This window comes from Rhinolophus sinicus, chromosome 14 (assembly GCF_057876585.1).
Source record: "Rhinolophus sinicus isolate RSI-liver-muscle chromosome 14, RSI-T2T, whole genome shotgun sequence".
Lineage (NCBI taxonomy): Eukaryota > Metazoa > Chordata > Mammalia > Chiroptera > Rhinolophidae > Rhinolophus > Rhinolophus sinicus.
The window spans coordinates 118,356,004-118,377,279 of NC_142514.1; the positions used below are offsets into that span (position 1 = coordinate 118,356,004).

General features: G+C 38.0%; 1 protein-coding gene across 1 annotated transcript in view; it reads right to left on the reverse strand.

Moving 5' to 3' along the window:
• Positions 1-5,454, reverse strand: part of ARHGAP42 (Rho GTPase activating protein 42) — a 253,545-nt gene extending 248,091 nt beyond the window's left edge. The window contains exon 1 of the mRNA XM_019741698.3: positions 4,671-5,454. Within this exon, the coding sequence (XP_019597257.1) occupies positions 4,671-4,824 (154 nt within the window). The 5' untranslated portion in view covers positions 4,825-5,454. The remainder of the gene's footprint in view (positions 1-4,670) is intronic.
• Positions 5,455-21,276: the final 15,822 nt, after the last annotated feature.

Genomic DNA, 21,276 nt, shown 5'->3' on the forward strand with positions numbered 1-21,276 from the left:
TTATATTTAATTGTAAATTGATTTGCTTTTAAGGTTGTATGAATAAGCATAAGAATTACAGCTTCATGTGTATGTATGTATTTAACTATCATAATAATTAAATCTATATTAGAGTCCACCAAATTTTTTTTTTTTCCTTTAAAAGAAGCCCAGACACACAAGTTTGAGAAACTATCCTAAAGGCAAAGGGACGGTTGGCCCATTCCACCTTGGTCAATGTGACCAAGGGGATCTCGGTAAGAAAGGGTTCAAATTTAAATACCTGGCCAAGACGCTGCAGGGCAAGGTGGAGGAAAGAATGAATGTTAATATGTTCTCCCCACCCAAACAATTCAATTCAATCAGTATAATTCTATTTGTGTCTATTCTTTTTTTCTCTTTTGTCTTTTTTTTGTGGGGCGGGGGGCGTCTATTCTGTATATTTTTGCAAGGACATAGTTCTACTTAAAGATAGTTCTTTGAATTCAAAAGTATAAAGAAAAGACAACGTAAAGGAGGAATTATATGACAGCCATTTTGAAATGTTTCTTTGGAACATGAAAGGAGAAAATTAATAAGGAAAACTAGTTTATGATTTCACAACTCAAATTTTAAGACTGGCACCTGTAAAAGAACAAAGTTCATAGAATAACACTTGATGAAAAGGGTGGAGATTTTCGAGTCATAAAGCATAAAGTAAAACCCAATTCATCAGTATCAAATAGTCTCAAGTATCAGTCACCAAAACAAACATCTATATGGCTTGTAACAATATAAACAAATAATTCTAGTGGTAAGATTTTTTTATAGATGTTTCCTCATTTTACAGGAAAGGTAGGACCCAGAGAGGTTAAGTTACTTAAACCAATAATCACACAGCATTTGACAACACCAGAACTGGAACTCAGGTCTATGTCAATCCACTTAATTACTAATAACTGGCATCCATGGATGTGAATAGGAAATGCAATAATTCATTTAAAGAACATGTTAAGTACCTTACATAAGTTATTTAAAATTAAAATCATCCTATCAAAGTCTTTATTTATAAGGACCCTTCCAAATACTCTACTGAAGACACCTACATCCTGAACCAAAGATCAAAGAGCATATATAACTCCTACTGGAATAGTCATGCATGTATTAACTAAGAGTGCATGCCACTCTCACCAGAAAAGTTATTAGCCAAGATGAAAATAACAGAAGATGCTTAGAAATGTATTAATGATTGTCAGTTCAGGAAGGTTATATTAAGAAACCATTAATTAATGAAAATAACAAAGTGCTAAAATAAAACTGAAATGGTTAATGGATACACTATTGAAACAGTAGGTATAGAGAATGGAAAGGCTTAGTTTAAAGATAGGAAAGGTGAAGGCTTCCTGGCCAAAAGGAAAAACTGTCAGAAGAGGCAGGATTGGGGAAAAGAGGGCTCTTTGGTGAATCAAAGATAGAACCAAGCATGCTTCAAGTCCTTTAGACACACTCCTATCCTCCTATCCTCGCAGTTTCAGATAACAGGCATTTAGCACCCCAGCCCAGCCTCAAAGCATCCTCCCTAAGTGACAGAAGGTGGCTTGGTGGGGAAAAAAAGCAGTGCCATCATGTGACTTCAAGGGTTCCTTTGCTCCAAATCTCTCCCATTTGGCAGTTGATGCTGGGAATTCTTTTAACAAGGAATAAAATATTTTCCTTCCACAATGAGAGAGTCACGCATTACTTAAGGACCAGGATACATTCTGAGAAATGTGCCGTTAGGCAATTTTGATTTCGTCATTGTGCGAACATCAAAGAGTGCAGTCACACAAACCTAGATGGTATAATCTACACATCTACGCTATATACGTTAGTCTATTGCTCAAAGGCTACAAACCTGTACAGCATGTTATACTGAATGCTGCAGGCAGCTGTAACACAATAGTAAGTATCTGCGTATCTAAACATATCTAAACATAGAAAAGGTACAGTACAAATACGGTATAAAAGATAAAAAAATATTGTACACCTGTATAGGGCACTTATCAGAAATGGAGCTTACAGGACTGGAATTGCTCTGGATGAGTCAGTGAGTGGGTGATGATTGAATGTGAAGGCCTTGAACATTACTGTACACTCCTGTGAACTTTATAAACACTGTACACGTAGGCTACACTACATTTGTACAGCAATACAAGATTAAATCAAGCCCAAGACAAAATGATGCAATCAAAGAGTCAGTAAACAGGAGATGCAAGAGGCTGCCACTGGTGTAATGTGACATACTGTTTTACAAGAATCTTTTCTTCATAAGTAGAAAGAGTACAATCTAAAGTAATGATATAAAGTATAGCATAGTGAATATATAAACCAGTAACAGTCATTTATTATCAATTATCAAATATTATGTATGTGCTATATTTTTATACAACTGGCAGCACAGTAGGTTTGTTTACACCAGCATCACCACAAACACGTGAGTAATGCATTGCCCTGTACGTTAGGACAGCTACAAGGTCACCAGCAATAGAAATTTTTTTAGTTCCATTATAATCTTATGGCCCCACCCCAATTGACCAAAACAAACATCATTATGCAGCACATGAGTGTAATGCACTCTCATCACAAACTTAAAAATCCTAAGAAAGATAACAGGTTGTATATTTAAGTGCATGAGGCCAAATTAATAAGGTGGGGTCTGTATATTCAAGGAACTTACACTCTTAAGATTTCTTCACTTATGAGGAAGAACAAACCTATAAGAATAGAAATCACCTGATTTTTGCAATACTAGATTCAAAAATCATAATGAAGTACATAACATTACTAGTAACCTAATGTACATTTCAGAGCTTTTATCACAGCTTTGCAAGTATTTTCACCCTTTGAAACACTAAAACTGATCTCCAGCAGAGCAGAGTGAGGAGAAATGTCATTTGTAGACCATCTGGCACATCTAGCAAGTCAGCTCAGCACTTAGCACTCTGAGATGGGGCAACTTTTTGAAGAGGCATCAGACTCTGAGGCAAAGAGGCCAGTCCCAAGACCTCAAGCAGGATTTGCAAACCGGCAGGAAAGAGAGTTCACATATGTGTATACACAGGATGGAAAGAACCGCAGATAAACTGTATTTTTCACAAATCAGTAAACAATGTTATCAGTAGTAGCCTCAAATTCAGAAATTAAGTGAATGTGAGCACAAAACATACTTTCTTTACTCTGGTTAAGTAACGTAAGTGGTATAAGGTTGGTGCACAAGTAATTGCAGTTTTTGCAATTATTTTTAACCTTTTAAACTGCAATTACTTTTCCACCAACCTAATAAATGTTCTAGCATTTGGGATGGTTAAAATAAAAAAGGATTTGGGAGCACACTAATTTCAATGCATTTTGCTAAGCTCCATCCTTACCGTTATTAATACATGCTTCAAAATACAGATCAGATGCTAATGTTGTCTGTTTCAGAAAGAAACACACATCCCCATCATGTTGTTACTGACCTGGCACTTGACATATACTATGATGCTTCCTGGACATATGTCCTGGGATTGCTAGATCACCTAAAACCTCTCCACCTTATGAAAATACTTCACTCACCCAGCCTTCAGAGGCCAGAGATTCCAGAGCTTCTTTTTCTTTTTTTTTCAAGATTTTTACTAAAATATAGCTAACATACAATATTATATTAGTTTCAGGTGTGCACCATAATCACTCAACATTTACATACTAAAGATGTGATCACCACGGTAAGTCCAGCCACCAACCAGCTATCACAATATTATTGACTATATTCCCTATGCTGTACATTACATCCCCGTGGCTTTCCAGGGCCTCTTTTCAGTAGCTAAAGCATTCCAAACCCTTTCTGTAAAGATGCAAAAACGTCCTGGGAAAGGTAACAAGTTAAGCCTCATCATTTAATCACTCAATTATCTGTTAAGAGAAACTCTGGAGTTTCTTTTGCTAAGTCTCCCTTATATCTTAGTAACTAAAAGGGAAGATCCAGATCAAGAGGCCTGTGGACAAGGCGAGAGAGAAGCCCCTAAGGGCGTTGTTTACTTTCTACAGGTTATCACAAGTTCTGATTGGCTCTGAACTCTTATCCTCAACTTGACCAACACCAGATTTACAGCGCAAACCAAGAATTTAAATGTACAGAAACTTGTAAAGAGATAAAATGCACTGGTGCCAGCCTGTCTTTACTAAACGGCAAAACTACAAACGCCTATTAAAAACAAAACAAAACTCAATGATGGTGTCCAATGAAGAGCCACTGATATACATAAGAAAGTAATCACACTCTGAAGATTACTAAATAGTCTCGTTTTATCCTTAAGACAAACTCTTGAATCCTTCCTTGAGGATTTTTTTTTTTTAGTGTTCAAACTAGACACAGTAAAATTACAAAGAAGACCAATAGTCCCCAACATGTTTCCAGAAACGTTATACAAAAAGATGACTTCTGTACACCTTTCCTCTGGATACAGCCCAGCGTCCAGTAGAGAGCTGTGCCCTCTCTGTAGGCATGGAAGTAACTACGAACACCTAAGAACAAACTTTGTTAGCCACCAGCAGGGGAGCTCTTCAGCTTTGTCCCCAAACCCATTCAAACAAAAGAAGCTCCGTCTCCTCCATCCCACTCCTCAGACCCGCACCCCGCGGGAACACTCCAGATCCCCGCTCCCTCTCCAACCTCCCCGTCCAGCTCTACTCACTCCTCAACGCCCCAATGAGCAGAGAGCCGTCCTTAATGAGCTCTTTGATGAACTTGTTGGTTCGCTCCAGCTCAATCTCGTGACACTGAAGGCGCTCCCTGAAATCCGGGCTGTCCAAGTAGGAATCGCTGAACTCCAGAGTAGGCAGCCCCATGGCACAGGCACTGCCAGCGGGCGCCGGGGGTACGTCGGGGCCAGCGGTCAGGGCGGGGACAGTCGGAGACCGCGGCCGGCGCTGGGGACGCGCGATCGCGGGGAACACGCCGGGACGCCAGGGGACTGCGCGGAGGAAACGGGCCCCTCGCAGCCCGCCGCCCGCGCCGGGCTCCCGTGGCGCGCGGACGCCTCCGGGCTCAGTCTTCCCCTAAGGGGAGGCGGGCACAGACACCAGGGGTGGGCCGACGCGCGGATCCGCTCAGGGTGTTGTCATCGCGGCGCATCGTCGCTGCGAGCACCGAGGCGGCGGAGGCTCCGGGCCGCGGCCGGAGCAGGAAAGTTCTCTGGCGGCGCGCAGACACTTCCGGCAGCTCCACTCTCCTGCTCTCTTGACAGTGTTTTGTGCTGTGAGCCAGGAGCGCCCAGCCGCCACTCGGGCCGGGCCGGGGAAACCCTCCCCCTCCGCGGACGCAGGCTCAGAGAGCTTGCAAATCGGACCTGGGCTCGGAGACCCTCCTCCTGCCTCCGCGCTTCCACCCCTCGCCACCCCGCCCCTTCTCCCATTTACCCTCCTGCCGCCACCCACTGGCCCGCACTTCGCTCCCAGGCTCCGCGCTGCTGCGGCCCCGTTGCGCTCCTGCCTTCGCGGAGGGCGTCCACCCTGTCCCCCCCCTGGACGCCTGGCTCCTCTTAACCCACAGTGACACTTTGGGGTCCTCCACGTCACAAAACATTCTCAAACTCCCAACATATCTCCTCTCCTTCTCACCACCCACTCCGTAGAAATGTCTGGGAGAGAAACCAGCATTAATTTTCCCTAAAGTTTGAGATAACATTTTCGAAGCGTGGTTGGAAGATGCTGCTTTCTAGCATTAGTTTAGAGTTTACTTCAGGTCTCCACACATGCATATAAATCCCAGGTTGAAAAGGTTTCCTGTCTCTTTGCCACCGCTCACTTCATTGGTCCAAGAAAGTCAGGATTTTTATATTCAAAACAAAAAGCTTCAAGGCCTTGGGCTGTTTACTGTTGTTTTTCCAAGTTGCTTAGATCTTCCCACGCAGATCACCCCATCCCCCAAATACCCACCTCCGACTTAGGTGTTCCGAACTACTTCTGGGAGAATACCTATTTGCCTCACCATATTGTATTTTTTTTATCGACACTTGGATGGAATTGCTCCACAAGCAAGCAGATTATAAAATCGTTAAAGTTGGCTGGAGTTCTAAATGAATAATTCCCACCAAGAGGTACTTCCCCCCTCACCCACCCTTACCCCCCGCGTAGAGGACCACCTAATAAATTTCTGTTCTCTCCAAACCATGAAGCAAAAGAAAGTACTGCTTTACATCTAGTCCTGCCATCATCTATAGGATTTCTGAGAACACAGTTGCTTTTCTTCAGGATCTGCTTTTAATTTCTGTTTTCATTGCTTTGTCCATTTGAACCATCTGTTAAAAAACTCTTCCACAGATCATGGGAAAAATTCCATTAAAGTGCTTTACATTTTTCTCAATTAAGTTTCAGAGATCGTCAAGACTTTTAGTTTCAAATGCTTTTAAAAAAAAGGACACATGAACATTAAAAGTAATCTGTCTTAACATCCTTTAAGACAGATTAGATGATGTAAACAATATCTTTGATGGCTTTGACTTAAATTCTTCGAAGCCAGGAAAATTAGACTTAAAAACCTTCCATGTATATTTACATCATTAGGCCTCAAAATATTGGCAGAATGGCCAGTCACCATTAGAGTCATTTTACCTCCAAGTATCTAACTTCTGTCAGTTAAATACTCCTCATTTGGGTAGATGGGTTGGGGCGAATTTGTCAGTTAAAAGAGTGATAGAGGCAGCAATGGGGCCACTTTTCACCTGAAGTGATTTTTATGTATTCATCACACAGCCAAAACACACACACACACACACACACACACACAAAAAAAAAAACAGTCAAGCCAAACAAATACTTTCCTTTCAACTTTTGCCATGTTGCTGTTCCAAGCAACTAAATCCAGCGCCAACTGCTGAGATATAAAACAGGGTAAAATATAACAATACCTTCCTGTTTTTCATTAAATAAAAGTTCTGTGATTAATTCTTTTTTTTTTTAAGGAGGGCACCGCTCACACAGTGGCCCGTGCTGGGATGGAACCCGCAACCTTGGTGTTATTAGTATCACGTTCTAACCAATGGAGCTAACCAGCCGCCCCCTGTGATTAGTTCTTTAAAAATGCTTCCGCAGTCTTTGATAAGTATCATTTAATGTTATATGTTGGTTTTCATTTGTATTTAAAGTCTAGGACTTTTTAAATTTTTATTTCCTCTCAATTCTAAGATATAGAATATCATTTACCCATTCATGTGTAAAATTGCACATGTTATACCTACTGTCTACATCATTAGGATCTGGTCAGAGAAATAATTTATATGGAAAGATAAAGCAAAGCATAGTATCTGACCTCAAGCAGTTCTAAGAACAGAAAACAGAGAGAATGAGTACGCATATCACATGAGGCAGAATATGCTCTATACTAATACACTGATGCGTTATCAATGTTTCCACTGAGGCCCATCATTGCATTTACATGAAATTAGGAATTTTCCTCCTAGCCCTCATCCTTTAGCCTCTAAATTTAGTACGTTGGCCTTTTTCCCTGTAGGTGCTTTCAGGGTTACTCATGACTATATCGGTGATTCATCCTTTAATTATACCTGCTAGTCAGGCTTTCCCTTATGCCACGTTAACCCTGCTACTTGAGAGACACCAGAAATAGTTCTGCTTTGAGGTAGATTTACAGTCAGTTTTGAAGTGTTGTTTTCATGTATTATTTTTCCCACCATAATAATTGAAGCAGATTCTTTTTAAGAGAAGGCTTTCTAAATAAAAGAGTGTCTATAGCTGCAAGTTTTTTTCAAAGGAAATTTTAATGGATTGAAATGTAGCCTCTCCAAAAATTTCCACTCCACAATAACGTGGCTATGTTAGCTGAATGGTGAGTTTCACAAATACGATTGGCTGACATACTCTTTGGCATGGTTACTGGCACAGAGAAATGTCTCTGTTTGTTTTCTTAATTCTGAAATGGGATGTGTGGGGCTTTGTTTGTTTATTTTAAAGAGCAAAATAGTGAGTTAGGGAGAGTAAACTATTATATGATATTTATAAATCTGCCTAAAACTTTTTTCTTGACCTAGTTCATGTCCGGCACTTATGCCTGGTGCTTAATATATACTCAATAAGTGTTATTTTTGGGTTATTATTTTTAATTAGTTTTGTAGACTCAGGTATTCTGAGGCTAAATTCAGACCTGAGTTCAGGTAAGAGATGACTAAACAGAAGGTGAACGTACCTACAAAGACTGAATTCCTTTTCAGCCCTTCCTACAGTGACAATGTCACTGCTTGCATTTCCACCTGTACGAATATGTTATCTTCTCAAAGCATGCTCCTTGAAAGTAGCTTTTGTATCATTCTAATTCAACCTTATATCATGTCTAGAAAAACAATATTGAACCCAAATGAACAAAACACATGATTTAATTTTTTAACACTTTATGTGGTAAATAAACATAACATGCAATTTACCATTTTAACCATTGTTAAGTGTACAATTCAGTGGCATTAAGAACATTTACACTGTTGTGCAACCATCACTACCATCCATCTCTAGAACATGTTTATCTTCCCCAACTGAAACTCTGTTTAAACTCTAATTGTTTAAACAACAATTTTCCATACCCTCCTGCCCCCAGTCCCTGGTAACCACCATTCTATTTTCTATCTCTATAAATTTGACTACTCTAGGTACCTCATATAGTAGAATCATAATATATCTGTCCTTTGTGTCTGACTTATTTCACTTAGATAATTTAGTTATTAATAAGAGAAGCAAAGAAAACATAAGAATCAGATTTGTTTTTAAAATCATTTAGACCTACATAAATGTTTGAAACAAGAGAGTTGCTAAGATACTCTTCTGCTTATATCAAGCCCACCCATAGATATTATTTATTAGGCTTTATTAAAAGCATTTTCTGTGTCCCACACAATTCTTGTCACATTGGTTGATGTATGACATTTGCATTTTCTGATAGACAAGTGTACACGTCATAGCAGTAGTGACAGTAGACTATGTGACTTGCTAAGATTGTTTTTTTGCAGCTAAGAAAATAAATTGTAGAGCTCCTCTCAAATGAATATAACTCTCCCTTCTTTCTTTCCACTGTTGTCATGAGATAGAGATAAATGATAAATGTAGCCTTGTCGAAAAAGAAACTTCACTTTGTCCAGGGGTATGAAATGGGAGTCTTTCCTAGGAGGAACCCGGAATATAGATCACATTGTGCGCGTGTACTGACTCCAAATGCTTATCACCCAATAAATGGAATAAGGAGCAACGGTTAGAAGACCAAATAGGTGAATGAATAAGAGATGAGAAGAGGGGATTTGGACTACGTATGTAGCTATGAGAATGGGGAAGAGATGGGCAGTAAGCCGATGAAATAAGGGAAGGACATATTCTTTGTGATTGCATGGATGAGGCAGGAATCCAACATAACAGTAAGATTTCAGCCTATGTAACTCAAAAGCACTATCTTTTTGAATAAATGTAAATAGGTTTAATTTTCCATGCTGACTTTGAAGTGAAGTTAGTATAACTAACAGATGTTGTCTAGGGGAGAGATGTGCAACACATTTCTCCCCAACAGGGGCCATGAAAGCAGCAAGTCAACACCACCGAGTAAGGGAACAGTAGTAACTGTAGAGGATGGAATGTGTTCCATGTAACAATATGACTTCTAAAGTCCCTTCCAGAGATAAGATTTTATTATGATGCCAGATTTCTGAAGAACAGGATGCAGGAAAAGAACAGATTCTAAGCATGAAACCCTACTCACCTAACTACATTTACCCAGAGAAGAGAAAGAGAGAGAGGGAGAAAGAGGTGGGGGAGAAAGAGAGGGAGACAGGGGGGGGGGGAGGGAGAGATGAATTTATTTAATTTAGGGGAGTTTTTTGTTGTTGTTTTTTGTTTTTGTTTTGTTTTTTTGTTTTTTTAAAGGCATAGATTTCTACCCGTATTGCCCTCTTGTGGCAAACCATGTTAGCTAACTCTCACAAAAAACCATAAAGCAGACAGCAAAAGATATGGAAACTAAAATGTAATGAGAACCTCCATGTGCTGGGCATGATACACAGAGTGCTTATGTCCATTGTCTCATGTGAGCTTTTCCACAATCCTGCGAATAAGTATTAAGTGCTGTCAGCCCCATTTTAAACAGGTGGGGAAATTACAATTCAAAATGGTTAAGTTGCCTAAGTTCAAATAGCTAGAAGGTACTGGAGTTAGGAATCCAATCCAACTATATCTAGCCAAAAGGCCATGGTTTAAAAAAATCAAATGCATTCAACAAATATTTATAAGTATCTATTATATGCCTGTTTCAGAATAGATGCTGAGAATCTAAGGGTAAGCAAAACCTTCCCTCAGTCCTGTTCTAATTAAATTTTCAGTCTAATCAGTTGTAGTACAGACATTAATCAAACGTTCACACAAAGGCCATTTATTAGCTATGTGGTTTAGGGAGATTTACCTTTCAGGCTTTCTGGTTTCCCCAAGTATAAAATTAGGGATGATAATGATAATGGCTATTATTTATTAAGTGCTTATGGTGTGCCAGACATTCTCCTAAGCTCTTTACATTCATGAGTTCACTTAGGTCCCTTTTAGCTCTATACCTGAGACATCACTGTGCCTCTTTGGCTCAGAGTTAAGATGAGGACACTCATCCACACGAACAATGAGAATCAATCATGGGTAATGTTTTTGACACTTCACTCGTGTGTGTGTTTAGAGATGTGCAGCTGTCTTTCGAGAGGAAATTTTGTACCTCCTTACCTCTCACTGCACCCGTTTTAGGGGTGGCCTCTGCTGGATTCCATAGCAATACCTGGGCACAGAGGGAGGCAAGCTTTCACTGAGTGACTGCGGGGTCCCTGATCCCACTAGGCCTACTATTTCCCACTTTAACTCTGGAGATAGGAATTTTATGAGGATGAGGACACAGAGGCACAAAACGCACAACAAACAAACAAACCCTCCAGGATAAACAGAGCTGTCTCTGACTACAATTACGATGTGCAGATGTGAAAATTGGACAGTGAAGAAGGCTGATAGGCAAAAATAATTCACTTGGAATATGGCATTGGAGGAGAACACTACCGACACCCTAGACCACCAGAAAGATGAAGAAGTGGGTCCTCAAGCAAATTAACCCTGAAACACCTCTGGCGGCAAAAATGACAAAACTGAAGCTGTCCTACTTTGGGCACATCGTGAGAGGGCAGGGTTCTTTGAAAAAGACAATAATGCTGGGAAAAATAGGTGGCAGAAGGAAAAGAGGAAGACCATATAAGAGATGATTGACTCCATAAAGGAAGCCATAGGCTTGAGTCTACAGGAGCTGAGCAGGGCTATGAGGACAGGACATTGGGGAAACCACTCATTCATAAGGTTGGCAGGAATCAGAGCTGATTCAACGTCATGTAACACATCCACTCTGAGTCCAAGACCACTCATCGCACAACGAATAGCTCTGTTAGGACACTTATACAAATTTACAATATATTTTTACATAGCTCTTTTTCCACATTTACACCCTTTGCTTTAGACTCTAAGGTTTTAGACCACGTCTTACTCTTCTCTGTGTCTCTTGCACCTCGCACACTATCAGCCCACGGAGGATACCTAACAAATATTTTGAATGCGTGAATGCCTTCTAATCTTCTAAAAATTGTTTCTTGGCCTCTTTGGTAGAGGCATTTGAGCAAATGTGTAGGTGAGCAGAGGAAGAGTTCTCCAGGGTTCTCCCATTTGGTGTGGAAGCCTCTATGTGTTGCTTGAGCTCCACTGAGCATGAAGGGAGGAGTGGAGCTCATTACCTGTGCTTCCAGGCTGTGAGTACGTCTGCACTAGAACGACTGCCATCTAACACATTGCAACAGACCCTGGCTGAGGCAGTGAGAAATGTAATGAGGAAAATAACAAGCCCAGAAGGAGCTTAAGGAAACAAACTCAAATAAATAAACCCACACCCAGCCAGGAGAAAATCATAACTCAGTCAGAGTGAAGCACACTCATGAATGTGATAAGGAAGGTAACTGAAAAAGAACAGACCCACAGTCTCTTTGGTTTGAGCATTTCAGACCAGGAAAAGAAAAAGAAAAAAAAAGACAAAATCTGAAAGAAAATCTGCAACCAATAGTCATAGTAACAACTTCCTTTATGAGAAATAAAATAAAACACGTATTATCCCTTAAAATGTACATTAACTTACATTCTGTCCCTGTGAAGTGTATCTGAAAATGGAACTAGAATATTTTACAAAATTGTTTATAATAACGATAAAGTTACTTTTTCAGAAATGGTACAGTTCTTATTTTTCCATTTATTAATGAATTTTTTTTCTCCAGCTGAGAATTTATTAAATTTGATTGTGGGACAGAAGTGGATTACTGAGATTAAACTTAAATCAAATAGACATATAAAATTAGCATAAGTATTCTCAATTCCACATAATGCATATTTCACCCTTCTAATCCTTTCCTCAGTGATCTTTCAAAAAATGCTTCAAAGATTTGTGAAGATCTCTGAACTCTGTTGCATTATTGTGTCAAGCAGAATAACACTTACCACCGTGTTTCCCCAAATACAAGACGTAGCCCAAAAAACACCTCTAATGAGTCTTTTGGAGCAAAAATTAATATAAGACCCTGTCTTATTTTACTATAAGACCAGGTCTCTAATAATATAATATAATATAACATAACATAACATAACATAACATAACATAACATAACATAACATAACATAATATAATACCGGGTCTTATATTAATTTTTGCTCCAAAAGACGCATTAGAGCTGATTGTCCAGCTAGGTCTTATTTTTCAGGGAAACGGCACATAATGAAAATCTTCTTCATAGGAAGATGAATATTTGTTAAATCATTGTAACACTTCCAAATTTGTGTTTTCCCCAAACATTGTATTATAAAAATGTTCAAACATACAAAAAAGTTGAAAAAAATATGGTCTACACCTGAATTCAATACAGTGCCATAGTTGTTTCTCTCTTCTCTCACTCTCTCCCTCTCTCCTTCTTTCTCTCTCTCTCTCTCTCTCTCTCTCTCTCTCTCTATATATATATATATATATATATATATATATATACACACACACACATATATATACATATATACACATATGTACATATGTATATATATATATAATTTGTCTGAAACATTTAAAGTAAATATTAGACATCTTGACATCCTTAAATATTTCAATGTACATCACTAAAAACTAAGGAAGTTCTCCAACATAACTAAAACTTAAAGAAAATTAATATGTGATAAAAATATCATTGAATGTCCAATTTGTTTCAAAAGTTATTTCTATAGCTTAAGAAACAAAAACAGTAAAATGGGATCTAACCAAGATTCCAAGCTCAGTTATAATCAATGTCCTATGTAATTTCAAAATACTATTTGGAAGGCAAAAAAAGTTCATTAATCATCATTACACTAACTCGGATTTTGGAATAATTGAGCCTAGATTAGTACGAGGTTTCCCTTGGTATTGTCTTAAAGAAAATGTTTACTAATCCAATTAGTGGAAGAATATTATGTTGAATAGAACCATTTCAAAATTCCTAAGTACATGAATTTGTCATTGATGGCTTCTCGCAGAAGACTGCTCTCAGGGAAAGAGAATGCTCTGCAAAATGCAATCTGATATATAGTGTGTGATCAGTAAATATTTTTTGACTACATTAATAAGTGAAATACTGGAGACCTAAATACAAACAGCATCAGCATCACCTGGGAACCGGACAGAAATGCAAGTTCCTGGTCCTCAGCCTCCACCTACAAAATCAAAAACTCGAGGCAGAGCCCAGCTTCTGTGTTTTAACAAGCTCTCCAGGTGATGCTGATGCTGGCTAAGGTTTGAGAACAGCTGATGTAGAAGAATTCCTGGTAAGTGTCAAGATAGAAGTAGGGTCTTAGAAAAGAGAGTAGAGGTTATAGTTTTGAGATTAGGCACGGGGAGAAAAGGTAGGTGGAATGATGAGCAGATGCTTAGCTAGAGGCCACTGAGGCAGGCTGCAGTCAGGTCCTCCATTGGGAGGTGACAAATAAAGAAGCCACCCTTCAATTACATTGCTTGTAATTATTTGGATCGAATGGTCTTGCTTTCACTCTTATTGTGGATGTGAGTTTTTTGGTGCATTTAAGGATAGTTTTTATCCACAGAGGCTATCAGAATGTTTTATGTTTTAATGTTAATATCTGATGCTATTAAAATTATATTTAAAAAAAACAAACAAACAAACCTGGTTTTACCGTAGGCTTCTGAGTTCAACTCACAAATGATATTGTTCTATCTATAAGTATAGCAAATGTTAGCAATCATTCTTTAAAGAACTTTAAATAATGTCTGGTCTCATTTACAAATTTAAACACCCTCTAATTAACATCAACTTAATGGACCAACATTTAAACATTTAATATTTACTTTTTAAAAAAATATTGTCATAATTTTTTTTTAAATTTCAACTTAACTCTGCAAGTCAAAGTTTTTAAATTGGAGCTATTTTAAAAAGCAAAAGTATAATATAATTTTGGTCATGAGTATAAAACTGAAGTAAGTATTTCATAAACACTAAGAATCCATTTGAATGTGTTGATTATATGGCAAGGTGAAGCAATAATTTAAAATTCCCCATCTTCTCCATAAGTCATTCCCTGATGATTCTTCTTGCAATTGCTTTCACTACTCCCAAATCTACATCTCCAGGCAGACCCTTGTAGTTGCTGCAGGATATCTCTCTCCACAATGGCTATTCCAAAGATACTACAAGCTCAATATGTACACTTTGCTACACCTCATCCTTTTTCCTAAACCTGCTCTTCAAAATGCATTTCCTGCCTTAGTTGGCTGAGAAAGAAACTTGGCATACAATCAATCACCACAAGACACCTCCTTGATATCTCTGATGTCCACCCCCTCCTGTGTAGCCCCAGCTTCAGCACTAGGTCAGCCCTCATTGCCTGGACAATTAAAATAAGCCCCTTAGCTTGTGTCCAAGGTTCCAGTCAGCTGTTCTGTAATCCAGGATTGCAGTGAGAGCAATCTTTCTAAAAAAGCAAATCTCATCATTCTCTCCAGGGCTGAAAATCTTTCCATGTATCCTCATTGATTAACTGATAGAGTCTAAACTCCTTAGTTTGCCAAACCAGTCCCTGTTATCTCTCCAACCTTATTGATTGCCCGATCTTTTGCTCCTGGAATTATGCTTCAGTCAAGCTCAATTTCTTCCAATTCTCCTAATGGGCTAGTGAGAGGGATCATCAGTTCAAGAGATTTCTATTTTATGTTTTCGTTTTGATGATTATTTAAAAATATAAGCATATCTTGAATCATCTGGGTCAGTAGTTTTCAAACTTTAGTACACATAGGACTCACCTGGAAATCTTGTTAAAGGACTAACTCTGTTCTGTGGTCCAAGGCATTTCTAATAAGCTGTTAGGTGCTGGCAATGCTGCTCCTCTGTGGACCACATTTTGTGTAATAAAGGTCGAGAAGGATCCCTTTCTAATTGAGTATTACCACGACATTGTCTCATTGTCATGGACTAATGAATAAAGAAGAGAGGCAGACTTAGTATTTGCAATAATACATTAATTACAAATGAAGACCAAATGATGTCACACTTACTATATGAATAAAGATCTGGCAATGATTCTAGTAAAAAAAAGTTGATAAAGGAATTGAATCATCATTTAGCACAAAGTAGTATAGGCATGTCAAGTTCAAAAGATTCATCATAACGATCATGACAATATTATTTCAGCAGGAAATATGACTCATACCATTAAATTAATATTGTTATTTGGAATGATATTAGTTTTGTATTTTTCTGTATAATTAATTTATCCATCTGTTTTGGTGTTATAATTATATGATAGCTATAAACATTAGGATGTATACTTAGCATTATATTTCCACATAGTTGGGAAAACAATTTAAATCATCTCCAGGGTATAAGAGAAATTTATTCCCTTAAAATAGCTCTAAATACTACACAATTTTGAGAAACACTGGACTAAGCCCAGTCATGCGTCTGCCTCTGCTCCTATTGTCACTTCTGCCTGGAGTACCCTTCCTTAATCCCTTGCCAACCTTGTCACCCTGCCATGTCTACTTAGCAAACAGCTACTTCTCCATATGGCTCCTTTTCAGAGACTCATTGTCAATTTTATACCCAAACTGTGCCTTATCCTAATTTCTTTCATAAGATCTATAACACTTCACCGCACACTTGACGGCATGCATTTGTTTACTTTGTTGGATGTCTGCTCTATTCCAAGGACAAAGGTCTTATCTTCTTTGTCTTATTTATACTTTATCAGTGCTTAGCATAACATACTTGCTCAATAAATGTTTTCTGAATGCATGGATAGATGTAAAACTTGGCTTGATCCTTTCTAGAAGACTGCGTGTTTATATCTGTGGGTGAAAAAAAACTAAGAGTATAAAATAATTGTAATATTTTTCTATGTGTACTTTGATTTCAATATGGTAATTCAGAAGCCTTACTTGTCTCCTAGAGAATCTGCTGAAAAGGTTGTAGTTTTGCTAATTTTCCTGAGGTCTGCTTTTTGAGGTCAAAGCTTAGAGAGTTTTCAAATAACACAAAAAGAACATTGTGATTACATTTTGGTTGCTGCATCATCAGGCCTAAAAATAGAATGGAAAGACTGAAAAATCTTTACTCAAACGTCCAGCCAAAGTATGGTTAAACATATGGGTGAGCTGGAATTGTCGCTGACTTTCAACTTTTAGTTATTCAGGATAAATTCTGCAGTGCATAGAGTCTCATGGCCCCAGTTTTCTTGTGTTTTGGGTTTGCCATTCAATTTTGGTTAGTGTCTTCATTGGAGCTGGATGAGGGAGTGAAGCTGTTTGCCTTTAAGAACAAGACAAAGCCTGAGGTATATTTGGTTTTATTTGCTAATGATACTGATTTTCTGACCTAAATATAGAAAGAGTCCTACTTCCTAGTAAGATTTTCTCTGAATTAATCTGGATGACGGACAGTGTGGGGTTAGGGTTGGGGTTGGGATGAGGAGCTGGGGACCCAAAATGGTTTCCATCAAATTCTGTCCCTCATGTACAAACATGACTGTACTACTATACACATACTCTTTGAGAGAATGGCTTTGATGGAACAAAGTTGGGCTAGCACAGTACAGAACTAACTAGATTTTTATTTTATGTGCATAGCTGCTGCCACTTCAATATCAGAACAAAATTCTTTTGACCCTAGAAGCCATAGAAACTTATATAGCTCAGTCGTTTTGGAGGATAATTAATTCATTTATGGCTTTAACTGAGCATTTCTCTACTTAGAATAAATAATCTAAGAAGGAGATTTCTCTTCCAACTCCTTTAGAATTACTTACTTTACTCTCTAGCAGTATCAAACTATACTCATGAGTATCTTACTCTTCTTGGACCCCTCTTCCTGGAACACCCATCCCCATCTGTGATGGTTAATTTTAAGTCAACTTGATGGGTCTAAGATGCCCAGATAGCAGGTAAAACATTATTTCTGGGTGTGTCTATGAGGGTATTTCTGGAAGACATCAGCACTTGAATTGGTGAACTGAGAAAAACAGATGGCCCTTCCCAATGTGGGTGGACATTATATAAGCTATTGAGGGTAGAAATAGAAAATAAGTTAGAGGAAGGTTGAATATGTTCTCTCTCTTCTCCTTCCCCAGAACTCGGTTGAGACTTACACCATTGCCCCCTCCCTAGTCGTCCCTCGCTTCTCAGGCCTTGATCTCAGACTGAATTACACCACACATTCATCATGGCAGACTATGGGTCGTCTCAGCCTCCTAATCATGTAAGACAATTCCTATAACAAATCTCCGCATATATGTTATTGGTCTTGTTTCTAGAGAACCCTGACTAATACACCGTCCAAGGAAAAATCAGTTTTTCCAAACCCTACCCAGATATAACTTTCTTCAGAAAGCTTCCCAGCCATCACCAGGGAGTCACCCACTTTCTCTTCTATGCTAGCCTTACATCTTGTGTGAGCTTCATGGAGGTATGTAATAGACAACACTCTATTTGTTGACCCAATCTCAGTAGGGAAGAAACAGATAAATATATACGTGTGGAATCTTAAACTCATGGTACAGTGGAAAGAACACTTAATTAAGAGTCAAAATATGTAGTTTCAAACCCTTCTTCTTCATATGGCCAAGTAGAGAAATTTCCCTTTTGTACACTTAAAGATTGGTCCTCCACAGTTTATTTTTGTCTTTGGGAAAAGAGAATCCATTTGTATGCCTACTGTCTCCACCAGGCCTTGTCATGTAGTAAGCGTGTGTTCAAATATTCATTATATTGAGTTAAATGTGACATTCTTATTATGCACCAGCACTGTCTCTGTGTTTCACACATTATCTTGATCCAAAATCGCAGGCCCTTTTCCATTTGGTAAAGAGGAAAACACACAAACTAAAAACAGATTCACCCTATTTATTTTCTGATATGTCAGAAAATTGTCCAACCCACATGTCAGAGAAGTAGGGATATTTAACATCACTGAGTATTTTACTGTCTAGCATTGTACTTTCTTTCAAAGGAATTGAGCTAGCCTTCTAGACTTTATTTTCCTTGGTGTCTTAGCTCTACCTGTACATCGTGTTCATTTCTAAATGGACTCTTCTCCTGGGAATCCCATTTTGGAGATAGATATCTAAACCACAATCTGCATTCTGAACATCTTAAATGCCTACGCACTAACCACAGCTGTTTGTTTATTCCCTGTTTCAACAGGGACAAATATAGTCACTAATTTTTGCCTTTTAAGGTAACAACCCAATTTAATACTTGGAAGGAGGGGTAAGCCATCATAGTCATAGGAGAGACAAAAATACAAAATATCATAGCAGTCTGTGTTCTTTGAACATTCACACTGAAGACTAAAACAATGTTTACACAACATTATTTAAGGGAATAGGAACAATTTTGTGGTAGACAGTATATCTAAATGATTGCTTTTTTAGGCAGCTTTTGAAACTTTATCATGTACTGTGGTTCATCAAAGCTCAGTTTATATTGTCTTTACCCATATGTTGTTGCCAGAAATTCAAAGTACTCTCCAGGAGGGAAGTGCCCCCCTTCTTTTTGGTTATGGGATATGATTGGAGGTCATATAATGAGTATTTTCATATTTATCAAGTGACTCCACATGGTACAGTCCTGACTATATTTCTCTGATACCAATTTTTATTCATGGTAGTTTTGGGAACTGGTATGGTAGTCCTTGAGTGATAATTATACCTTTAATGTTTGTATAGATCTTTATATTTTGCATATTTTATCTTTAATCTTCTCTATTGCTCAGAACCCTTTCAGTTGCAAATGACAAAAGCCAGCTTGAACTAGTGTAAGCATTAAAGGGGAATCTTTTTGGGGAGGGTAAGGGCTTAATTGAAAACTTCAGTGATAAATCTAACTTTAATCATGGCAGGAATAAGGTGTTTTCTATATCTATCCCTAACTCTAAAACTCTCAGTTCAGCTTTTCTCTCTGATAACTCAGTCAGCCAGCTTTGGCTTCACATGTTTCCTGCTAACTTATAGGAGACATCGTCTGTGTGTTCATAGAACAAAGCTCAAAGAAAGGCTTCAATTGGCCCTTTGGGGGTCATATGCCTCTGGGACCAATCATAGTAGAGAAAGGGGTGAGGTATTCTGATTGGCCAGGTTATTGTCACTTGTGGACTGGAAACTGGTGGGACTCCAAAAATCTACCAGTGACTCAGAACTGTACAGGGTAGGGAAGTTTGGTTGCCTGAGGGACAAAGGATTCCTAGGAACTGGACATTAGCTGTCCACCCTGTTATCATAAATATTATGAGAGGTATTGTTTTTCCTATTTTAGAGGCTCAGAGAGATTTATTTTCCAAAATTCATACATCTAGTAAGTAGCTACCATAAATCTTCTAATCTATTTTGTTCCTTTTGCTGATCTTCAGATAAGGGAACACATTAACCACTTTTTAAAAATTCCTCCTTCTCTTTGAAAGGGACACATAAATAGCACATAAAATTATCATCTCAAAGTAAAAGAATAATTTGGTTCTCTTTATGACCTAGGAAGAAATCTGGAATATTATGCAAGTGGTTGAAAATGACAACAAAAGGTCATTTTAAATATAGAACAACACTGTAAAAAAAGAAACACCAAAATGTACAAATATTTTGTGCAACTTTTCTATTTATTGGAAATAATCTGTAAAAAAAATAATTATAATTTCAAATTTTACTGTTGGTACTGTTTTAAAATCAATTTGAATAATAACATCACCAGAAAAAAAGAGTCCTTTAAAAAAAATAGTGAAATGTCCTTTTAAAAATACTATTGCATTGATATCATTTTCCCATGAATATCCTTCTGGGATATCTGGGCAGGGTCGCAGAGAGAGTTGGGCCAAAATGACAGGAGGGAAAGGGCAGAAGCAGCTTAAGAAAGCAGCTTTTTTGTTAAAGGATGGCTTCATGAAGGTCTGGTCACAGGGAAGCTCAGCTCCAAGAGAAAAACAGAAGAGGTTAAGTGATGTCTTGTCAAAAAGCTAAGTGTATGCACCTGACTTGTAATCTCTGCTCCCAGAGACAAGAAGTAAGTAACCCAGTGGATTGTTCTTCCCCAAATCCTAGAATCTCCCAAAGCCTAATTATAAAGAAATCTTTAAATATTCAAATTTAACATTGATTATTGTATAATTTCATTATTAACTTTTCTTGCTTTAAAATGTATCCTAACAAACTTCAGGAGCATCAAGATATCGCCTCAAGAAACATAGGTTGAAGTTAATAAAACTGGAGGAAGTCATTGATAGAAGTTTTGTGAAGAAAATAGGTAAGAACACTAGTATTAGATTAGGATGAGAGAGAGAAAAAAATGTAACTCCCTGAAGTGGGCTGACAATGTTGATTGTAAAGAAAAATGTGTTAGGCTTTATGGAAAACCTTATTAAATAAACAAACCAAGAGAAATGGTAAGTATATAGCTTTAGGGAAGCAAATTCATGTATCATATGTCATGAGGTCTGATTAAGGAAAAAAATGACCATAATAACTTAGAAAAATTCCGTAAGCAGTAAAAGCTTTTAACCACATAATTAAGAGGCTTCTCAAAAAGATAGCCTAGTACTTAAAATAGTCTTGTGCCTTCTTACTGTAAAGATGAGACAATGTTTTTGGTGTTAAGAAAACAGACACATGAAAATTTAAAAATGTTACGTGTGTTTAAAGTAAACACTATTTTTAAAAATCAGTTTGGGGTGGAGGTTGGGGGCAATA